General features: G+C 33.5%; 1 protein-coding gene across 6 annotated transcripts in view; it reads right to left on the minus strand.

Moving 5' to 3' along the window:
• KIF6 (kinesin family member 6) overlaps nucleotides 1-21,321 on the minus strand; it is a 173,831-nt gene that overhangs the window by 101,278 nt on the left and 51,232 nt on the right. For all 6 annotated transcript variants that reach the window (XR_012041872.1, XR_012041875.1, XR_012041873.1 and 3 more), the window contains exons 8-10: nucleotides 21,041-21,184; nucleotides 17,671-17,757; nucleotides 13,576-13,679 (exon numbers count right to left, since the gene is read on the minus strand). Coding sequence is in view for 2 of the 6 variants with exons in the window: in XM_072858203.1 (XP_072714304.1) it covers nucleotides 13,576-13,679; nucleotides 17,671-17,757; nucleotides 21,041-21,184 (335 nt within the window). In the remaining 4 variants the exon portion in view is untranslated. The remainder of the gene's footprint in view (nucleotides 1-13,575; nucleotides 13,680-17,670; nucleotides 17,758-21,040; nucleotides 21,185-21,321) is intronic.

The raw sequence follows: 21,321 nt of genomic DNA on the forward strand, positions 1-21,321 counted from the left end.
TTCACAGAATAAATCAAGGAGACAATAAAGAATCACAGGAGGAGGGGAAAAAAAAGACAGAATAAGAGAAAAAAAGGAATACTGACTGTACATTTTCTTTTTCCTAACATATGTTAGACAAGGTAGATCTACTTGCTAGGTGACTTGGAAACAAAGGACAACATAATTCTACAAGATTAATATTATTTTCCTTCTCATATTCCTGAATCAAACAGTTTATTATATTTACCTCTGTAAATATCCATAAAAATAAAATTAAATATATGGAATATATGAAAACTAGAGCACAGAATTATATAAAATAGGGCTGTAAAAGATTTAAGAAATTCATACAGTGCATCTACAGTTATAACTCCAACACATTCTTTCTAGTCAAAACATCACGGACAGGCTGTATTCATTCTCCTATTAAAAGAGGCAGAGTGAGAAAACCCTTTTTGTAAGTAAAGGAGAGCCAAAATGGCTTTTGGTTTTCATTCAGTTACCTTCAAGAGATGGGTAATACCCTTCTCCTTAGCAATAATAATATCTTCTGAGATAGTCACCTAATCTCTAATCCTTAGGTATCTACCAGAGGAATGCATATTAAACAGTTTTCCTCCAACCAAAGACTGTTGCAAGAATACAGGTCAGCAAGAATCAAACCAGAAAAACACATAAAATGGCCCAGCACTGAACAAAGTTGGGCCTAGATGTTCAAGAGGAACATGAAAGCCATAGAGAACAAGAAAACCAGAGAACTCCCTAGAAAATCTTGCTTTAGTTGCCTACTCAAAGGCATGCATATGTGGCAGAGCAAAGGTAATATGAAATCATGAGGTAAAATATCAACGTCCTTTTTCTTAAGGACTTTTTTCACCTCAGTCATAGTAGAATAACTAAAAAAGCATAGGAAAAGTATTTTTAGTCAGTTGTTGTGGTTCAGCCCTGACACCATATACCTAACCTCTCTCAGATAGCCAGTATGTTCTCTTTCCTGGAAAAGTCACTAATTATAGTTTCTTTTCAAAAAGACCTGAGCAATCAATCCTTACATTCATCGATGACCAGCTTCTACTATTATGCCAAGGATATGGTTAATATTTGCATGCCCTCTCAAAACAGGAATTAGGAAATAAAGCTGCCCAAAGAAGGGAGTTTTTAAAATTAACTTGCAAAAGGAATGAGCTTGTTTGGCACAGAATACATAACATATTTGAAAAATTTCTAAGTTTGTGACTGAGCTTTTCTTCTCCCAAAACATCCCAGGCTGAACGTTAATTTCCCCACTACACCCACTGCCAAAAGTCAATGGGAAAATAACCTAGAAAAAACAAAGGTGTTCATGTACGTAGGTTGTACGACATGGCTGAGTGTGCCAAGGTAACTCATAAACTAGAGGGGACAAAAAAGCCCAACACACTTTTGTTAAAGCTTACCATGAAAAACAGATAGGATCAAGCAAAAAAAAAAAAAAAATCAACCAAGAAACATACAAAAACCCCCTTCCATAGTATTTATGAACACTGTTGTATGCAGTATGAAATTTTGTCTTTCTTTCTTGACTTTAGTTATGAAGACTAACACTACAGCAGTGCTGGACTTTATTGTTCTTACATGAGACATGGACTGCAGAAGAAATAAGTTCCTGTTTTGGTCTTCTATTTCTTTATTATCAACTTACAAAACAAGCTTATTACAAGCGCTTTGTAAGACATTCATTGGTAGCAAAAAGAATAATCCCCCAACTAAAATTAAAATTAAAGATAATTGACCCAAAGACCTAGTAATGAAATAACAACAAAAAGCCTACTAACAGATACCTCTCTCTCACTGGAGCAGTGAATAAACCTGAATGGAGAGACGGTCTCTATACTATCATCTGAAGATCAACACCAGGAATTCTATTTCACGCTGGAAAGACCTGTATAAAAAATACTTAGCCCCCAGTCTTCCCACTGCTCAGCTTAGAAAGTTGAAGTGCACTCGATGGGAAAAAGCAATTATGGAAACTGTTTAATTAATTGAAATTCAATGGAAACCTAATTATGGGGTTAGCTACAAACACAGAATTGAAAATTACTGAATTGCTTACAACTCACATTTAATTACTTCAATGGAAATACGCAGCATGTATCTTTATTTCAGAATTTGATACTTTTTAAATGTAAGATGGTCAATTTAAGCTATTTAAATTTGAGATGGTTTTGTTATACTGGTGTTACATCAGAAAAGGCTACATTAATCTGAAATAGAAGTACCTAGCCACAAGATACTTGCACTGAAAGTACTAAACTAATATAAAAAACCCCTAAAAGTATATTTTAGAAATGCTAAAATCTCTATTTCTGTGTAGAAACAAATATTAAACTAATAGTTTTTTATTTGTTGTAGTTAATAACATTAGCAAGCTAGCTGCTGCATTCTTCATTAGTTTTAGCTTACTAAGGATCTCAATAATGTATCCATGCAGAATTTGTGCTAATCAAATCTGGAGCATGGATACTCATAGCTAAATTCACATGACAGGAAAAAATATTTAAAATCAGTGTCAGATGAAGATGTCTCTTCTAACTTTTGGAGATCCAAAATGGTTCCCTTTTTTTCCTTTTCTCTTGTATGTTGTTAATTAAAAGAAGTTATAGACCATTAAATATTTATTATTTAATGTTATTACAGTAGATGAAGCCTAAAAAGGGGATTTTTCATACGTCTCCATTCTGCCTTTTAGGACTGCGAGGCTCTGCCCTAAGAACAGCAGGCCTAACATACTAATAAGAGCAAGGGTGTGCTGAAGCTTATTGCCAGAACCCTGCTGTATCAGGAAGAATAGTTTTCCCAACAGAAATTCCCCGAAGGAGGAAGAATATGAAAGTATCAAACAAAGACCCATTTTCTGTGAAAATCAGCAGTAAACAAAGAATGGGGTTTTCTTTCTCGGTGCTCATCAGAAAAAAAGGAAAAACAGAAAACATGAGTAAAAAATTCCACGCACAAAACCAATCATTTTCCAAGCCCATGCCAAAGGAACAGAATCACATCATTTATGAGATTAATTTAAAACTCATTTTGATAGTGGTCTTATACATATTAACATAGTACAAAAAGAAAGGTATTACAGTGCTGATCCAGGTGAATTTGAATCATGATACCAGACTCTGAATGAAAACACAAGCTGTGTCAAGCACAAGTCTGTTCTTACACTGATGCTGGGAAGAAAACTGACAGAAAAGCAGTCATAAACAGTTGGGATGGAAACGTGTTATACTAACAGTGCTCTCTGGCTACTGACTGTGAATCAGTCCTGAATTCTTGGTCTAGCATTTCCATCTTTATAGGGTTTTTTGCAATAGTGTAAACACACGCTGTACTGCAGCTCGCAGACAGCTTTTACTTTGTCAAGTTTATTTCTTTTCTGTTACTTTCCACCCTTCAGGAATTCTTTTTTAATGAAGCCTGCTTACCATTTAGACCACACATAAATCACAAAGCTTTCTATCCACATTACTTTAGATTCCATGCAATTTTTCTGATAGCCTGACTCCAGAATGATTAGATGAGCACTGTGCTACTTCAGTTTTACCCGTTCTTTAAATAACAGACTTCCATATTTAAAAAAAAAAAATCCACTTCTGAATCATTCATATGTTTGCATGAACCAGAATGCAAATTACACAGCTGAAATGCATCAGAAAAGCACTCCTAGCCAACTGAGAGTATGTTTTTAAAGTTTAGAGCTCTCAATAGCATGCGGGATGCATGGTCTCAAAACACAGATTTGGAAGGACTCATTTTGACCTTGCTTTATGTGCCATGATTCATCTCTGGGAGATCTTGCCTTTTAACCCCTGATCACTGACACTGTATATTATGTATCAAAATTAAGTTCGCTTAAAGAACAATTACTTTTGTGTGTCAACTGTGAACTCTGTGAAAAGCAAAATGGAAATCCAAGTTTATGATAATTAGGCTGCAAACAAAGAAGCTACTGAAACACTTGAGGTAATCAGAGAGCTTGCTTCAATTAAAAAAGTTTGCTTACCTAGACTTTTGCAATAGCTTTCCTATTGGTAACATACTCCATATCAATTTTTTTCTTTATATATTCATTTTGAAAATTATCTTTAAGTTTAACAATGATTGCTATGTTATTAAAAAAAAGTAACTCCACATCTCCACATATTTTATGAATCTATTTATCTAAAAATGCAGGATAGTTGAAGCAGAATTACCATTATATTTAATAAGAGCTAACCACATAAGTTAGCTTCAAGTGTGCATCAGTATGGGAAGACCATGGAGATTCTAAGCAGCAAATTTTATCAATAATGCTTGATTGTTGCGGAAGACAGGCGAGAAGAGGGAAGGTATTCCCAGGCACTGTTGCTAATGGCATGACAAAGAAGACAAAGTACACACAACGCATCCAAGCTTGCCCTGAGAAAAGCTATAATACATTACTGATGGGTAGTGGGCATGACAGCAGTTGCCTAACACATCATTGACATGTATAGAGGATAATGCTGTATTCTGTATCCAGAAATAACTGCTTAACCTCTAATTTAACAAAAGTGGGTTAAGTCCTGGGTGTAATAATAATAATTAAGGTAACTAAATAGTGGAACTGGCTACCTAAGCCTTTGTACAATTCCCTCAGTAGATATTTGTAAGAATAGTTTTATTAACATAGCCCTGGAATAGGCTGCATTGATTTGGTGCAGTCTTAGAGCAGGAAAGAAAGAGCAATAAGTCCTTGAGTGCCTTCTGTTTCTACAGCCTGGAAGATTTTTACACATTTTTTCACTTTTAATATCTATACAGTGCTCTAACAACTGAAAAAATCTATTACAGGACAATAAAGACAAAGATCCCCTTTCTGCTACTGATTGCAATAGAATGAAAAAGTCTAAATATAATACACTTCATACTGAACTGTTTACATGTGTACGTACGAAGAAGTCGAGCAATAATAAAGTTGCATACTACAAACTCACTGTAAGGTTCAGTTTCATCCTGTAAACTGAAAATGCATTCTAAGCTGGCCTGTAAATAATGGTATTGAATTATACTAGCAACTGTGTTTTAAGAAACAAAATTATGGGTGAAACTAAATTAATTGCTGCAATTGGTAGACCTTCCACTTTTTTTTTTTTTTTTTTTCTTTAGGAAACCTTCTGAAACACCACTTGCTTCTCAGGAGTCATTCTCAATGGCATAGTCAGTCAGACAGATGGAAACTGAACTGACACTTCTGTCAGACATTTCTCCAGCTAGCCACTACAAAATAACTGGGGGGGGGAAAAAAAAACCACAAACCAAAAACCCCAAACACAATATTCTTGATGAGGTAAAGTGAAACAGAAGTAGGTCTGCATGAACTTTGATAAAATATGCAAATCTTTCTTTTATTGCAGCCCTCCTCCCAAATTATGTATTTAAAAAAAAAAAAAAAACAAAACCCAAACAACTTCAGGGATAATTTTCTAGTATTTTCAATTTCTTATTTTCATAGTAGACTATTCAAAGACAGAAAATAGTCCAGAATGATTGGACTGTTTCATATAGCCAGGCAACAGAAAATATGAGAATAAGGAAATGTAAACCCTAATACTGATTTTTTAAGTCCACAGACATTTCACTTCCTTTGTTTGTACCTCAATTTGTGCACCCATGAAATAGGCAATTATACCAAGTTATCTACGAGATTCACAGAATATTAGATTACGTGAACTATGTAGATACTCTAGAAATCATGCACAAGTCTAGAATTTTTAATCCAATGACATTATATATATTGGGATTGATCCTGCAAGTTGTTAACTTAAACTTCTTAAAAGCCTCAGATAATGAGTTGGAAAGCCTCACAAAATACCACTGGAAATGAGCTGAAAGCAAAGTACTACAAACCTAAATTATTCTTGAAAACAAATGCTTCAGATTTTCAAAATTTTACCACTGCTGTAATTTGAAGCTCTTAAAGATGATTTTGGAGCTTTCTATTATATATTAAAGTTTGGAAAACTTCTGGCCTTTGAGTCGGCATAATGAAGTGAATCCTGTGATACTTCCACAAGCAAATATTATGACCTTTAGACTTTCAAGTCTCTCTTAAGCCTGCATAGATAGCAATTCTCTTAAATGGTGAAAATAAAGCTTGTGAGTAAGATTTGAATAAAGTTGTATACAGTAATGTTCCTGAAGAGGAAGTCATGATAGCTCACAAAACAAAACAAAAAACAACCCAAAACCAAAGAGCCACAGACATAGTAAAAATTTTAAGTTCTCATATTTAGAAATGTAAAAAGATCAGGTGAAAATAGAGAACACAGCAATATGGCCAATGATTTACACATATGGAGATAAACTGATTTTCATAAATACTGAATGTTGGCTGGTATTTATGGGTCTAATATGAACATGTTTGTTAGACCAAACAGTCTTTCCTAATTTTCTATTCCTAATTATCTAATATTTTCATCAGGGCATAAGTGCTTATAAAATAATTGATAATAGAGCTAAAGTATACTCTTCCTTATTGATAATGAATAGGAACAAATAGATTTTTTTAATACGCTGTGCATTTTGTTAATACTATAGGCAACAATTAGGATTTATATGCTGCCTCTTTACATAGCCAATAGACTGGCAACCAAAGAGTTTGCCTAAATTCAAACTGGCATGGAACATTTGGATTTTTTTTTCAGTTGTATCAAGTTCAGTTATTTGAGGGTAAAAATTCTGAAAACAGGGCTTCTAATTTTGTAAAGGAATCAAGCAAACAGTATCATACACACAGATGAATGATTACCATTAAACACTTGCACTGCACAGCAGAGAAGCATACACCTCCTATTACAGATATAATCCTTTTTTTTTTTTCTTAGACATACGGACAAAGCCATTTTTGCTACCTCTTTATGTGAGGAGATTCTCCTGAATTAGATGGCTACAATATGGCAAACAGATGTAAAGAGTTTCTACACAGTTGAAAATCATTCATTCCAATGATGAAATGCACACAGATCTTAACCATTGTATCAGTAAGTCAAGGAAAGATTTGGCATGGACTATAAAAAGATCAAGACTGGCTTATACAGGGAAAAAAAAAAACCTACACTAATACTACACATGCAAAGATTTTGCAGAGAAGAAACATGTCAAGTAGCTTGCAGAGTAGACGATTTGCTTCTTTAACAGCACTTTATAATTACAAACCTAAAGCACATACATAAAGAAGTGCTACTTACTGCCATCTAATATTTGTGGCCATAACAGTAGTCATATTCTAATCACTAGAGTACATCTAAAAGTAGCAAGACAAAACTAAGCTTCAGTTTATCAAAATTTGAAAAATATAAATATCTCTAAGGAGAAGGTAGCAAGAACTTGAAATAAAAAGAAAGAACATAGGACAAGCTTAAAAACTGCTCAAGGAAGTCAAAAGGACTCATACAGATGAACACCAAGACACTCCTACAGTACAGAGGAGAGAGGTAGTTTTGAAAAAATTGTGTATAGTGTAACTTACAGGTTATTAATTAGATGTAAAAGCTCAGAAGAAAAACGTTTGCAAAAAGTATTTAAAGTGCCAAAAGATGCAAACAGGTATTTAGTGGTACTTTCAGAAGCAACTTAGCTGACCAAGCATTCAGCGAATTTCAGTGAAATTCAAAAACCTGCTACGATCAGACACTTTTGAACATATGTATTTGGAAATTGGCTCCAAGATTTTTTCAAACAGCTAAATAATCAAATTCAACTATGCTATCTTTTCTCCATACACCTCACTAATATAAGTTAGATTAGATTCCATTATCTTTCTTGAAACCATGTGATATTAGATGACTGGTATACTTTTGAACATTAGAAAACAGGACATAGTACGTAGTCTCCTTTTTTTTTCCAATGGTAAAACAAACTTGCTAATCTTTGAAAAGAACTTTATCTCTCAATAGTTTCAATGTAAAAGGTGATCAGTTTAAATTATATACAATTTTTTTTCTACTTCTTAGGTGACTGACCTTGCAACATAACAGCAAGATCAAAGAAAAGTATTTACACTTACTTTAAGCATCCAGCTTGGGTACCTGCACTAGGAATCTGAACTTCCTGTGCTGTCACCAAAGATTTTGCAATATGTAAAAGAAAAAAATGTCCTCTAGAGAAATACATTGATTTAACAGCATTCTAAATCAGGCATCTAAGCTAGATGTTCATCTGAGACATTTTAAGACTACTTTATAGTTAAGGTAGCTTCTCTTCTCTTGACTATTGCCTACACACCTTATGTCAGTCAGCCTGCTAGCTTCTACACAAATCCACTGTCTGCAAAGTTGTGTTGACATAAGGCAAGCTAATATACTTCTATTTCTTCCACCTTGGAACTGAAATTGAACACTGACATCAGCAAATAAGAACATTTGCTCTGCTTTGTAAATGAAACCATTTGTCCAACAGCTTAAATATGAGTAACGGTTAAAGCTCTATATTGTACAACAGTGCAATATTGTTAATACCATGATAGCATACAGATGTCACAATGTTGAAACAGAAAAATGAAAGACAGAAAGAAGTAATGAGAAATCCAGGACTTGAGTAAGATGAACAATATATGACTGTTGAAGTAAAAAATAGAAGCGCCTGTAATAACATATGTATCTGAAAGAAATAAGGTAAAGTTATTAATAATTAAAGTGCTAAGCCAGTACTTCCGGTCCTCTTCCTAGAGAATTCCAACTGGCAAGGGCTCTGGAAGCGTGGGTGCTGTGGAACACAGGACCTTGATTTGAAATCCTGACTTTCTGGGCACACATTGTAAATTGCTAGTGAGTTCATTTATAACAAAAAAAACCCCAACAAACCCAAATGATTCAAATAAAAAGGTCTCTCCGTTTTACTTTTGGCATGATTCTCACAAAAAAAAAAAAAAAAGAAAAAAATCATTTGAATGCCATTTAATTCTATTCTAAAGCATAATACAGAAGCCTGTGAGAGTACAATTGCCTTCTATTTGGGATGTATGATGTTATTTTCTGTATTTTTTTAAAAATAGTCCAATGTGTTCCTCCTCCCCCCCCGAAACTAATTCTCCAGCTCAAAGAAATATTTAGAGATCAGCCCTTTACAGCTGAGGAAGTAGATGGTAAGATCCAAAGCAAGCAATGCAGATTTTGGAAGCATTTTATGAACTACGTTCTCAACCACTTATGTAGTCTAGCTGAATTTTTTATACTGTGCTTTTTAAATAAACAAAATGAGAGCAGCACAATTCATGTATGTTTAACATTTATGAGAATAAAATAATAAAATAAAAAATATAACATGGTAATGTAAATGCTTACCATTTAACACAGAATTCTGAAGAAAGAATTCCAGACAGCTGTAGCTTTATTCACAGGACTGGTAAGTTGTGTTGTATTATTATTTAGCATTCACAAGAAAAGTCAAGAGCATTTGTTTTCCATTTTGTTTTAAACTTAGTGAATGACAATGTGACATTGTAGTGGTTATGAGGAGAGCCTATTTGACAGATGTTTTTTTCCTTCCATTAAATGAATAATAATAACAACAAAAAAAAAATCCCTGAAGACACTTCTTTGATTTAAGTCAGGAAAAAACAATGAAGAATAAACTACAGCTTATTCACATACTAACTTCAAACATCTTGCAATTTTAACTGCATTGAGTAGCCCACTGATTTCATTTGGAATGCCCTGAAAGTAAGCAAGTGGAATGAAGCTCATTATTCTAAGAAATGTTTGGCATTTCTTGACTTAGTAAGTCAAGAAACATACAAAATAACAATTTAACATAATATTAATACTTATTTCCAGAGCAATCACTAACACTTATTTCCTGCAACATATGTAGAGAGCAAAAAACCTCTGCATTACCATAACCACTCTATTAGACTAAAACAATATTATTGGATCTACACATATACCACTGGACCTAGTCTCATTTTGGCATCAATCTGCTACTGAAAAGTGCCTGAGATAAAGACTTGTGCAGAGGCAACAAAATAAATATGTCCTTAGTGCATGGAATTTTTCATTGACATGTTTTGTACCTTTGATCATCTGTGTTCAGAATCAAACAATAAATAAAGAAATTGGCACAGAATGCTTTCAGAAGATTAATTTTGCTCTGACCTCCCTTGAAATATGTATGATGAATCAGAATAAGAATTAAAACACATCCATTTTTTGAGACTATATTTAGTAACACTTTTCCTTACTAGTTAATTACCTTATTTGTAATAAAATTAATCACAGAAAGACTTTTGTTAAAGTTTAAGACTTTTGAAAAGAACTATGTAAACTTGGATTATTTATATATATACACACATACATATACATGTCGAGATACAGTTTATTTAAGTTTAAACAGAAGATATCATAACTAAGCAGAAATGTCTAAATACTATTTGAAATCCATAATGACCCTAATTATAATTTCCTCTCTGGGCATAGTAAAAAAGCATCAATCAATCAAAAAAAAAAAAAAAAGGTTATTCTGTCTGGACTCCCCTACAGTACCACTCCCCTAAGAACCCTTCTTGGGTGGCGACTCCAAATAAAGTGCAACACAGTATATTGCATTATCACCTATACCATGTTTCTTCTCCTGTTCTCTCTGTCATAACAATCTGATCCATGTGTCTCCTGGTAAGTAATATTATTTAGGTTTCATTATAAATGCAAAACTAGATGCAAACCACAATACAGACTTTTTCCAGTAATAGTAAATCATGATTTTATCAGCCCTCATCCTGGTCAATACTTCTGTTTGGACTACTCACTTGTATATTTATTCTTTAATGTGAACAAACTCTCCAGATAACAAGTAGCTCCAAACTCAGATGGCCAGTCTCAATAAACAGAATTGTCATAAAGATTTGCTGTGTTATGCATTGACAGACTCTAACTGGAGACAGAACACTTAGATGTTATCTGTTGATTTTCATAAATGCTCAGGATATTTATGGACAGGAGGCTCAGACAGATGTAAACCAGCATTGTCAAAAATATTATCACCATACGAAAGCAAGCTCAAAATGTATACATGTTCAAAACCACAGAAAGATATTTTCATTGAAGTAGTGGCTTTTTATACTATCATTTCATTATACTTTCATTTGGATGTTTAGTCCACATCAGTTGTTTACGTGTGAACACTCTGCTTGCAAGAACACATACAAATGTAAAACTCATAAAACCTGACATTTGATATTTTCCCTCACTTGAACTGTTTAAAAAAAGATTGACTTATCTTTCAACATTCCATTCAGCTACAGCATATAGTATTAACAAGCCAGTCTGACTCATGTATATGACAATTATTCTCCAGTAGTATCTTCTGCTCTCTGCTTGAAACTATGCTACTCATAAAAAACTCTGTATATCCAATTCTTTTTTCCATTTTAAGTCTATATTAAAAATAATGATCTTTGAACAAGGCCATTATATGGCATTTATGACTGATGAGGTTAATTGTTTGAGGTCCTTCTTGTTTATTATTGATCTTCAGGAAAAGTATTGTATCTCAGTCAGCAGTACTTAAGTTTTGTTCTGTATTTTAACTGCAGAGCATTTGTTCCAAGAAAGAACTTATTTCTGAAACAATGAACACACGTACTACATAAGCCTGAGTTAACATAAATAAATGATAAATTTAAAAAACCTTAAAATTTTGTATTGCCCTAATGTAGCTGAGGCCCTTGAAAGTTATTTCTCCTTCTGTGTCTTATTACAGGTAGAAATTCATTGAAGTCTCCTCCCTGCTTCTTTCTGGAGGAATGAGATGCAAAATTCCTTGCTATGATCTCAGAAGCAACCTTTTCTGACAATTTTTGTAACGCGCTAGGTATTGTGCTATATAGATAAAAAGGAAAAACGTACAACTGATACACTTTTTAGTCACACATTTCTGAAACAAGGCCTCCCAGATGCATGCTATAGTGCAACTGTATGCAGATGGTACATTCCCAGTTTTCCTTTGCATATTCATATTAAAAACTTTCATCAACTGTGAACCCATTTCCATTTATAAGACTGCCATTTTCATAGCAAAAAGTCAGGTAGGAAATCTTAGGAAGTAAGATTCATGGGTGTGGCCTAAAAAGCCAAAGTGATTTCCAAAAACCCAGTTTCCCTATACGAATTAAACCGCAAACAAGACCACAGTGAAAAATTTGTGTGACAGATTTTTACAATAATGTTTAGGAAAGTACATATTTAAATGAATATATAGATTATTGAAGTATATCTGAATAAAGTCACTGAGAGTCACTCATCTTCTGAAGGACTAGTTCTGTCACATTAAAAAGAAACTAGCTAATAAGGATATTTAATTTTGCATGTAAAGAAAAAGAAAGATACTTCTCTGTTCTTGTTGCTTCTTCCATTTTCTTTCTATGGCTTGATTTTGTCACATCCAGTGCTACCCTGCAATATTCTTGGTGCATTTGACTCCCATACTTTTGGGCAGAAGGATAAATATTAACCCCGTAGGAAATGAGGAGACATTTCTGGTTAGAAGATTATACTGGTAACTGCCTATGTTGAAAATGACTCAGATTAATGGTGTAAAAGAAATATATACATAATGCTATCTAGCTCCTCATCCTTGATATGGATGTCATTTAGTTTCTGAGTTAAAACAAAACAAAACAATCAAAACCAAGAATTAAGAATGACAACAATCTACATGAGAAACTCAAGGTTCAAGGTAGCAGCTTGTCCTCATGTCTCCAGAACCTCCTGGATGTCAGGGGAGATTGTTAGCACTGGTAGTTTTCTTCTGGACCAGTTCCAAGAGAAATTAAAATAGGACTAAGAATTCTCACAGCTTCAACTTAGTTACCATTAATATACTAACCAAACAAAATCTCTAGGCAGTTACCACTTTCTTTATACAGATGAGGCACAGATACTATAAAGGTCCATCTTACAGAAGCAATTAATTTTTCAAAACTGGGAATTGAATTTAGTTATTGTGAACATTTAGACCTAAGTAAATATTTCTACATTATACATAGAAAGTTCTTACATCCTGTACTGATCTGTTACAAAAAGCTGTAAGATGTTACAACACTTATATGAATTAATCATGCATTTTCAATAGCATGGTCAGTAAAAAATTTGAATATTTGGCTTTTAAGACATTGATTAATTGTGTATCAGAAAGGCAAGATTTCTCTTGGCCTATGTCGAACTAACACTGCAGCAGGATACCTCTCAGCACAATGAATATTTCTTGAATTCTACTCAGATTGTATATCCAGCTTTGAGAGAGACTGGTTTTTTATTCTGCACTATTATACAACACTTCTTTTTGCCTGGCATCTGACAGGCATTCCCATCCTTTGCGTTTACTTTACTTCACTTCCTCAAAGCTGAGGCTGCAAAAACACAGCCAGCAGCCTCATAAGCTTTTCATGGAAAACTGCCATTCTAACCTGGCACCTAACTTCACTTTATTATTCACTCAGAGAAGTTTAAAACTCTGAGATGAATTTAAGTACTTATGCCAACAAAGAAACTGATTAAAAGTATCACCACAAAAGAAGAAAATGAAAACAATGTAAGCCATTACTGAAGTAGCTCTTCTTGTGAAAGCTCTGACGTTCTTTGCTTGCCAGTCACCAGCGCCAGCTCATCTTTCAACTCCTGGACCTCCTTTCTCAGCTGGACAATCATCTACAAACAGCAAGGCATAAACCAAGCATCACCTACAAATTAATAGCTAGTTTATGATTTTTGCATTAGAAGGCTAAGTTTAGGGAAATAGTATACTTTGGTGTTCTCTTTTTTTAAACAACATCTCTTTTTATAAAAACAAGAAGAGTCTTCCAATCTCAGTAAATTCTATGTGTTAGAAGACATGGCTATACAGAAAGAATTCAACAGATTATTTGCAAAAGAGAAAAATAATTTGCCACAGGAATAAAAAGAGCTGACTCATTAGTTTTGCCTGTTAGTAATGAAAACACATTTAAAATACAACTCATGTCTTTGTTAGAGAAAGGACAACTACAGACCAAAAGTGATTTTTTTTTTTTACCTTCCCTTTAGAAACAGAAATTCCAAAGCAATATCTTAGTATTTTAATCATAACTTTTTTTTCCATGTAACACTCCACTCTTACTAGAATTATGGCATAGTATAGGATGTATCAGTTGCTAACAACAAATGAATAGTAAGAATCAACATAATGAAATTAAATTGCATTAATTAATAGTAATGATTGAGAAAGTGACTTGGAGAACTGTACTAGATTTTAAAATTCTAATAGCTCATTATTGGAACCTGTATTTTTTGGAAAAAATGTCTGTATAAAACCCATATTTTACAAATCATTAGCCTCCCAAGGCCAAATTCTACAAAGCAGGGACAATATGCAAATCCTTAAGTCTAAAACATGAATGAACAAGTTCTTGGATACTTTATGATTGATCATTTTAATGATGCATCGCCTTATAATGGCTCAAATATATCAGGAGTCCAATGATATTTTTAGATGGATACGAGTATACTGATTCCATGTGCAAAATAAGTTTCTAAGAGAAAAATGTTTTCAAGGAAAAATGAATCATTCTTGATTGCAATGCACTTTCTAGAAATAAGATTGTTGAAATTGATGACACATTTTCACTGGATGTTAAATTCCTTCAAACATTTGTATTTCTTTTAATGTTTAAATTTAACCACAACTTCCTAAACTTTGAATAAGTATTTTTACTTTAAAAATAAAAATGTTCTAAACATACATATGATTATGTCTTTTAACACTAAACTTAGTGGTAACACATTAGTTACTATAAAGTATGAAAGGCAAACTTACAATATTTTATTTAAGAATCTGTTAAGGTGGTGAACTGTCAATTACAGATGTTGCAAGAGTGCTTCAAGAATATTGCAGACCAAACATTTTAACCTGATTTTAAGCTGCCTCACTCTGGTGCCACACTCTGATGCAGTCTGTGCCAATTACTGAGTCAATAAAATAAAATTTGGAGCTGGAGTAGAAAAAGGCAGAAAGCTGAACTGATAGTACCATCCCTGTTCAATGTTCAAATTTGTTAGCATGATTAACCTCAATCTGAGAACAACAGAAATACCATTTTCAGGATATGGATAAAAGATTGATTTTCAAGTATTATTAAGACAAACAAAAATCTACATATATTTTCATTTTTATTTTTAAATGAATGCCAGAGGAGATTAGATTTAATTCAGGCTCAACAGTTTTGTTTTCAGCTTAAACCAAATCCTTAGGTCATGAGCAAGAGAGGTTCAAAGCTGAGTTGCTTAAAAAGTACAGTGGGTACAAGTTCATCTTCTTAGTAAGATACACAGTGAGGAAGTCTCCATTATGAATAAAGTTTACACAACAGTCAGACTTAACTCAGATCTATCAAGAGGTATTATGCACTCCCTTTATAAAGCATGCATTCAACTTACAAATAATAAATACTGCAAATAAATGGCATTTGATTTTAGGAAAAAAATCGTAAGTCCACCACTTTATTGAATAATCAGGTTGCACCCTGGGAATATAATTTAGGTAGTTAAGATGGGCAAAAATTCCACAATGATCTCAGAGCCATATAAAGTCTAGGTACCTGTATTCCCCTGCCTTTTCCACAAGAGGGGATGGCTTTCTAACTTTCACGAGTCCACTTTTGCTTTCCTTGCTAAATGATCCTGCAGAGCGAGACATACCAAACTCGTGGAGTATAGCTCCACAGGATGTAGTAAATGTTCAGGAGCCTGCATGTGTTCCACCTCAATCAAAGGCTTCTGTGGCCACAGAAGATATGTTTTGCATGATTTGCTACTATAAAGCCTACATAGGAAAGAAAAAAAAGGACAGACAGACAGAAATGTAGTTGTTGTTCAGTGCCTACTAGGGTTTTTTGTTTGTTTATTTTTTGGCTGCCCTTTTTTTTTTTTGTGATGTTGTTACTGTTAGAAATTGTTTGGAAAGAAAAATATATAAAATAATAATAAAAAAAGAAAAACAGCAGAAAACCTGACAAGAATTTCCTGTTCCCTTTGAACTTCAAGGACAAGAGAAAATAAAAGCACAGTCATTAACAGTAACTGAAATATATTAATTACCATCAAGTAACAATGAATGAAATAATCAACCATCTAATCCCCCAATTTTTAGACAACAAATGCTTCTTATGTTATATAATCTAGCATTCTGCAGTCTAGCATTCAAGAGGAAAGCATTTCCTAGCCACTTCAGAAGGTCATATGAGAACAAAATACATAAAACACGTAATTACAAATTAGTCATGAGAAATTTAGAAATACGGTAATAATTTTGCCCATTAAAAAGAATGATGATGCAATTAGTATATCATAAAAACATACAGGACCTCTGAAATTGGAATATTTCATTCAGATTTTATATTCTTTAGAGGTGAAAAGCTACAGTTCAAATTTATAATTCTGTTGTTAAAAACTATGTCTTAAATATTGTTTGTTTATATACAAACAGAATAATATAATAGCTTAACCTGAACTTATTTTTCATCTGATACCTCTGTCATAGTGACAGAGCATATGCTGAAATGCATCCATAGTTCTTTCTTCATTATATCCATATATGCAGCTTTGGCTTGACCAGTGTAACATCAGTCAAACATTTCCCATATCAGAAAACATCTTTGATAAACAGCATGCAACCCAGCTGATCCAGTAGCTATCATTATCTGCAATATTATGTTGAATTAACCAATCCTTAATAGGTGTACTCCATATTTACAAAGGAAATAAATTTTCCAGGTAATGCAGAAAATTACATTAAATAAACTAACACAGGCCTCTTAATATAGTAGAACTTATATGACATAGCACATCTTCAAACAAATCTGCTATGTAACAAGCTAGAGGCATAGAAAATCTTTCAAAGGAAAGACTAACCAAATACTAAAAAGAAAAAATAAAGTACATTTTTGTTATGCACATTAAAAGAAGAAACTAGTTTTCTTTATGTGGCAATGCTTTGTGCTTTACCAATGTGGATTATTACCTCTATCCTTCTCTGTACTTCCTAAATCCCCGATCCATTCTGCAGAGCTCCTCTGCTGTTCTTTGGGCTGTGTACATCAGCCTAATGCTTTAGTGTGGAAATCCTATTTCTACATCTCATTTACTTGTCTTCCTTTTTTCCTAATGGTAACTTTACCGTGTTCTTTCTTCCTAGCTAAAATGTTCCTTGGACCAATCTCAAGGAAGGACTGTATCTGTATGTTTCTTAGCTTTTTAATACACAAACTGTTTCAGTGCAGCAGTGTGCCTTCATCAAGTGACTAGTAATCTTAGTAGATTTTTTTTAAGACTTTTAGGGACATCCAATTATCTGTGACTATGATTTAGAAACTAACACCCCAAAAGAAGTAACACAAAGATGATAATGAAAGTGACCATTGCTCCTCAGATGCCTTAAGAGCTGAGAAAACCTTTAGGGGTTTTATAAAGGTCCATTTAATTATAATTATGTCCAAAAGAAAAAAATAAAAATAATAGTTATTTTATAGAAAAAATTGGAACTTGCATCTAAAAACAATTTAATGGGATGATTCAGTATAAAATCCTCAACATCCATTTGACTGCTATTGATTATGAAAACTTAAAACAAGCAATCTCCTTCCCTCTGCCACCAGTCAACTCTCACCAATCTGGGGTCAATTTCTTCATTAAGAACTGCTTCATTCTTAATAAGAGCAACTCGCTGTGCAAATCTGCAGGTTGATATAGATTCCTGGAAGAAAAAAAAAAGACAGAAAAAATAAAAATTTCAGTTAGCTTTGCACCAGGTAAGTAGAACAGACTGCTAATGAAGTAATCAAACTAAGTTTCTGGTTTTTGTATATTTTATAGAACTAATCTACCATTTCATATTCCAAAACAACAATATTCAAGGGAAATTAGGTTAGCATATTAATGACAGTGACATATAAAACTGTCAAATCATCATACATATTTTATTGACCTAGTCAATCCCCTGATCAACTGTGTTTCAAATGAGTCCCCAGCTGGCACTAAAGGATAAGCAAGCCATACTATTCAGAAGGTAAAAACTTTTGAATGATGACAAAAAGAAAAAATTAACTAAACCCAATTTTTTGGTGAAAATGGGACTAGATAAGCATATGTAAAAACTCTGAAAAGAGATGAAGGGAAGAAGAGTGGAAGTCTAGGACAAATGAGAAACAAGCTGGGAGACTTGGAACTAGGAAGCATACAGGAGAACTATGATACCAGATAAAAAACTGTCAGATGAGCTAAGGTGAGGTGCAGGAGGACAGGAAGGTAGGGGGAAAAAAAAAAAAAAAAAAAAAAAAAGAAGATACAAGACTGAGGTTGTGGAGGAAATTCTGTGACAACCAGTGCGTACTCCCATCTAGGGCACAGAATGAAATTGAGGATCCTGAAGTACTGTTCTGTCCTTTGAGACCGGCTGATACTTACATGCCAGACGCTGATAGAGAACTTATCTACCTAATGAATAAAAAGCTGGCAATTGTTCTCAGTTAGGTCAAAGATTAAAACATCATGCAGTAGTCTTAGAAGTTCCAATGATGCTTGATAAACTGAATGATAAAATTTTCTGAGATGTGCCAGTCTGCATTTAAAATGTAAACATTTACACATAACCCCTATGTTAAGAGAACTTTACTACTGTTACAGACTTGTATTTCAGAATCAAAGTAATTCTGCAATTTTCAGTCCTCCAACATATGCAAATACCAATTTAAATATATGATCATATACTCCTTTTTCCACAGGACTTCTGTCTCTTTCAGTGCTCAATGAAAGATACTAGTGTTTATTGCCAAAGACATAATATACACATACAGAATCAAAGAAGAGTTTTCAAGGAAAGGAAAGGAAGTCCTTACAATTAAGAAAGCTGCAGATAGTCTTAGCTGGACTCTCTGTTTGCCTCTGCTGTACAGTTCCTATGCTATGATGATCAGCTAATGTGATTTTAATTAATTTCTATACATATATTAAATACAATTATATGTACAGTACACATATATACATTTCCACCAGACCTCTTTTCCCTGTTCAGTGTGAAGCATATGTTAAATTAATGAGTAGCTAATCAAGTCAGTCTTCAATGTTCAATATGTAAGCTTACGTTCTATTTATTCTATGCCATCAAAATGGTAATCAAAGCTGACAGCTACTAATTTCCTGATCATTTTTTCTGCCATGCTTATCATTACAGTACCTGAGGGCTTCACAAAAACTAATTAATTAACCCTCTAGGTATTGCTTTGCTTCAAGTAGGTGGAATGACTACACTTAACAGAAGGGAAACTGAAGTCAAAAGTACTAAAAAAAAAAGATATTTGATTATTATATGATCTTTTGTTCAAAACAGCTTCCATTCAACTTCAGTTACAGCTATAATAATTAATAAATCTACAGTTCAGAATCAACATCTTCTTTCAAGCACTCCACAAAACTAGCACAAAAAATGTGATGTAGGTGATGTGAGAAGTTGTATACAAACTCTTCGGTAGAAGTAGGAATATAATCCAGTTCTCTAGTATAATATTCTATTTTTCCTCTTCATGAGAGTGCCCTTTCTTACTTTGAATTCTCTGCTTTATTGACTTCATTGCAAGAGACAAAGCTAGGTCCTTAAGAAAGTCGCTTTTATTACACAAGTTCAATTCATACTGGGGGGCAATTCTGTCTTGTGCTTCCTTTGTGAATGAAATGTATATCCAATGAAAAAAAAAAACAAAGACAAAAAAGCAAACCAAACATAATGATGCATGACGACTCACAGAATTCCAAATTAAAATTCTGCATCTACCCTAATTCTGACATTTTCTAATGTTTAGTAATTGACAACTTCTGTCCTAATATTACTCACATGTATCAGATTTTGGGGAGCAGGGTAGGGACTTTTTTATTTATTTTTGGAGAAGAAGGTCTGTTGTGTAGATGGTATATGTTAAAGCAAGAACAGGAAAACTGTCAGTAGCCTACTGTGGATAATTGCTTGGGCTAAATATTCCCAAAATAGAAACCTAGATCACAATGTGAGATACATACACCTGATAAACTGATATACGAAAGGGTGCCTATCCCACACACCTAAAAAAAATAATTCATTAACAAACTTATCCAGTTGCATATGTAACCAGATATCATGCTTGCATAATTATGTGTTTACAAGTCTGAACAATCTATTTTCGTTTAAAAACAAAGTCCATTTTCTAAAGAAAAAAAAGTCTTGATTTAGATGGAGTATGGTTTTAGTATAATGCCTTCCACTGTATTTCAGAAAACAGTCTTAGGCTTAATAGTTTTTTTTCTTGTTTATTCACATTAGAACACTTTGATGTTATGGAAAATCATGAAATAAATAGATTATAAATGGCTTTGAGCAGTGTTCTATGTATTCACATTGCAACATATTTTGGTAAAAAAAGAGAAGACAACATCACTATATATAATTCCAGTGCAGGAAATTGGTGAAGGGAGATAAAAGTATTCGAAAAATTTCCAAAAATCCCAAATCACCCCACCCAGTTTCCTCTCCCTGCCAATGAACTCTCCAGTTGTCTACCATAGTCAATGAAATCTCAACTCCAAGGAAGTCTACAGAAGTTCTGCCAAGGCTTTCAGTGTGATCCATAATCTACTTATAGATCTTACCAATATGTCCTGTGGAAAATTCCTTGGAAATGCCCTTTCATAACTCAAAGATTTACTCATCAGGAAAACAGTAAATTTAAAAAAAAATAAAAATGGTTCATTACTAGGTGCAAGTTGTTTCCCAACTGCTCCTTGACTTGAGATTACTTAGAGAAAAGCACGTTTCCTAAAGGATTTGTCTACGTCTTACTGCAATTTTCACTGATAAAATTATCTCCTGGAAACAAGGTGAAAACATTTTTTTTGTAAGGATAAGCATAAAAGCATATACACTTGAATTGCAAACTGTAATAAAAGTCAAAAGAGCAGGATCTTTAGAGAAGTAAAAACATTTCTGTTGAAAATAGATGGAAATAACATACATCTATGTTTCTTTTGTCTATAGAAAGCGTTGCTATCATGGTAGTCATGCAGTTTCCTCCCAGGCTGTCTCTTAGCACTGAGGTCATCATAGAGTTTCGGTAAGGAATGTGGGACCGGTTTTTCTCTGCAAGGGCAATTATTACCTGAAAGAATAATAAAAATGGAAAAGACTTTTAAATTTACGTGTCTATTAATGAATGTCACAGAAAGAGAACAAAAACAATCTGCTCGGGAACCTAAACTTCTGATACAACAAAACTACGCTCATGTGCCCAGTTAG

This window comes from Ciconia boyciana, chromosome 3 (genome assembly GCF_034638445.1).
Source record: "Ciconia boyciana chromosome 3, ASM3463844v1, whole genome shotgun sequence".
NCBI lineage: Eukaryota > Metazoa > Chordata > Aves > Ciconiiformes > Ciconiidae > Ciconia > Ciconia boyciana.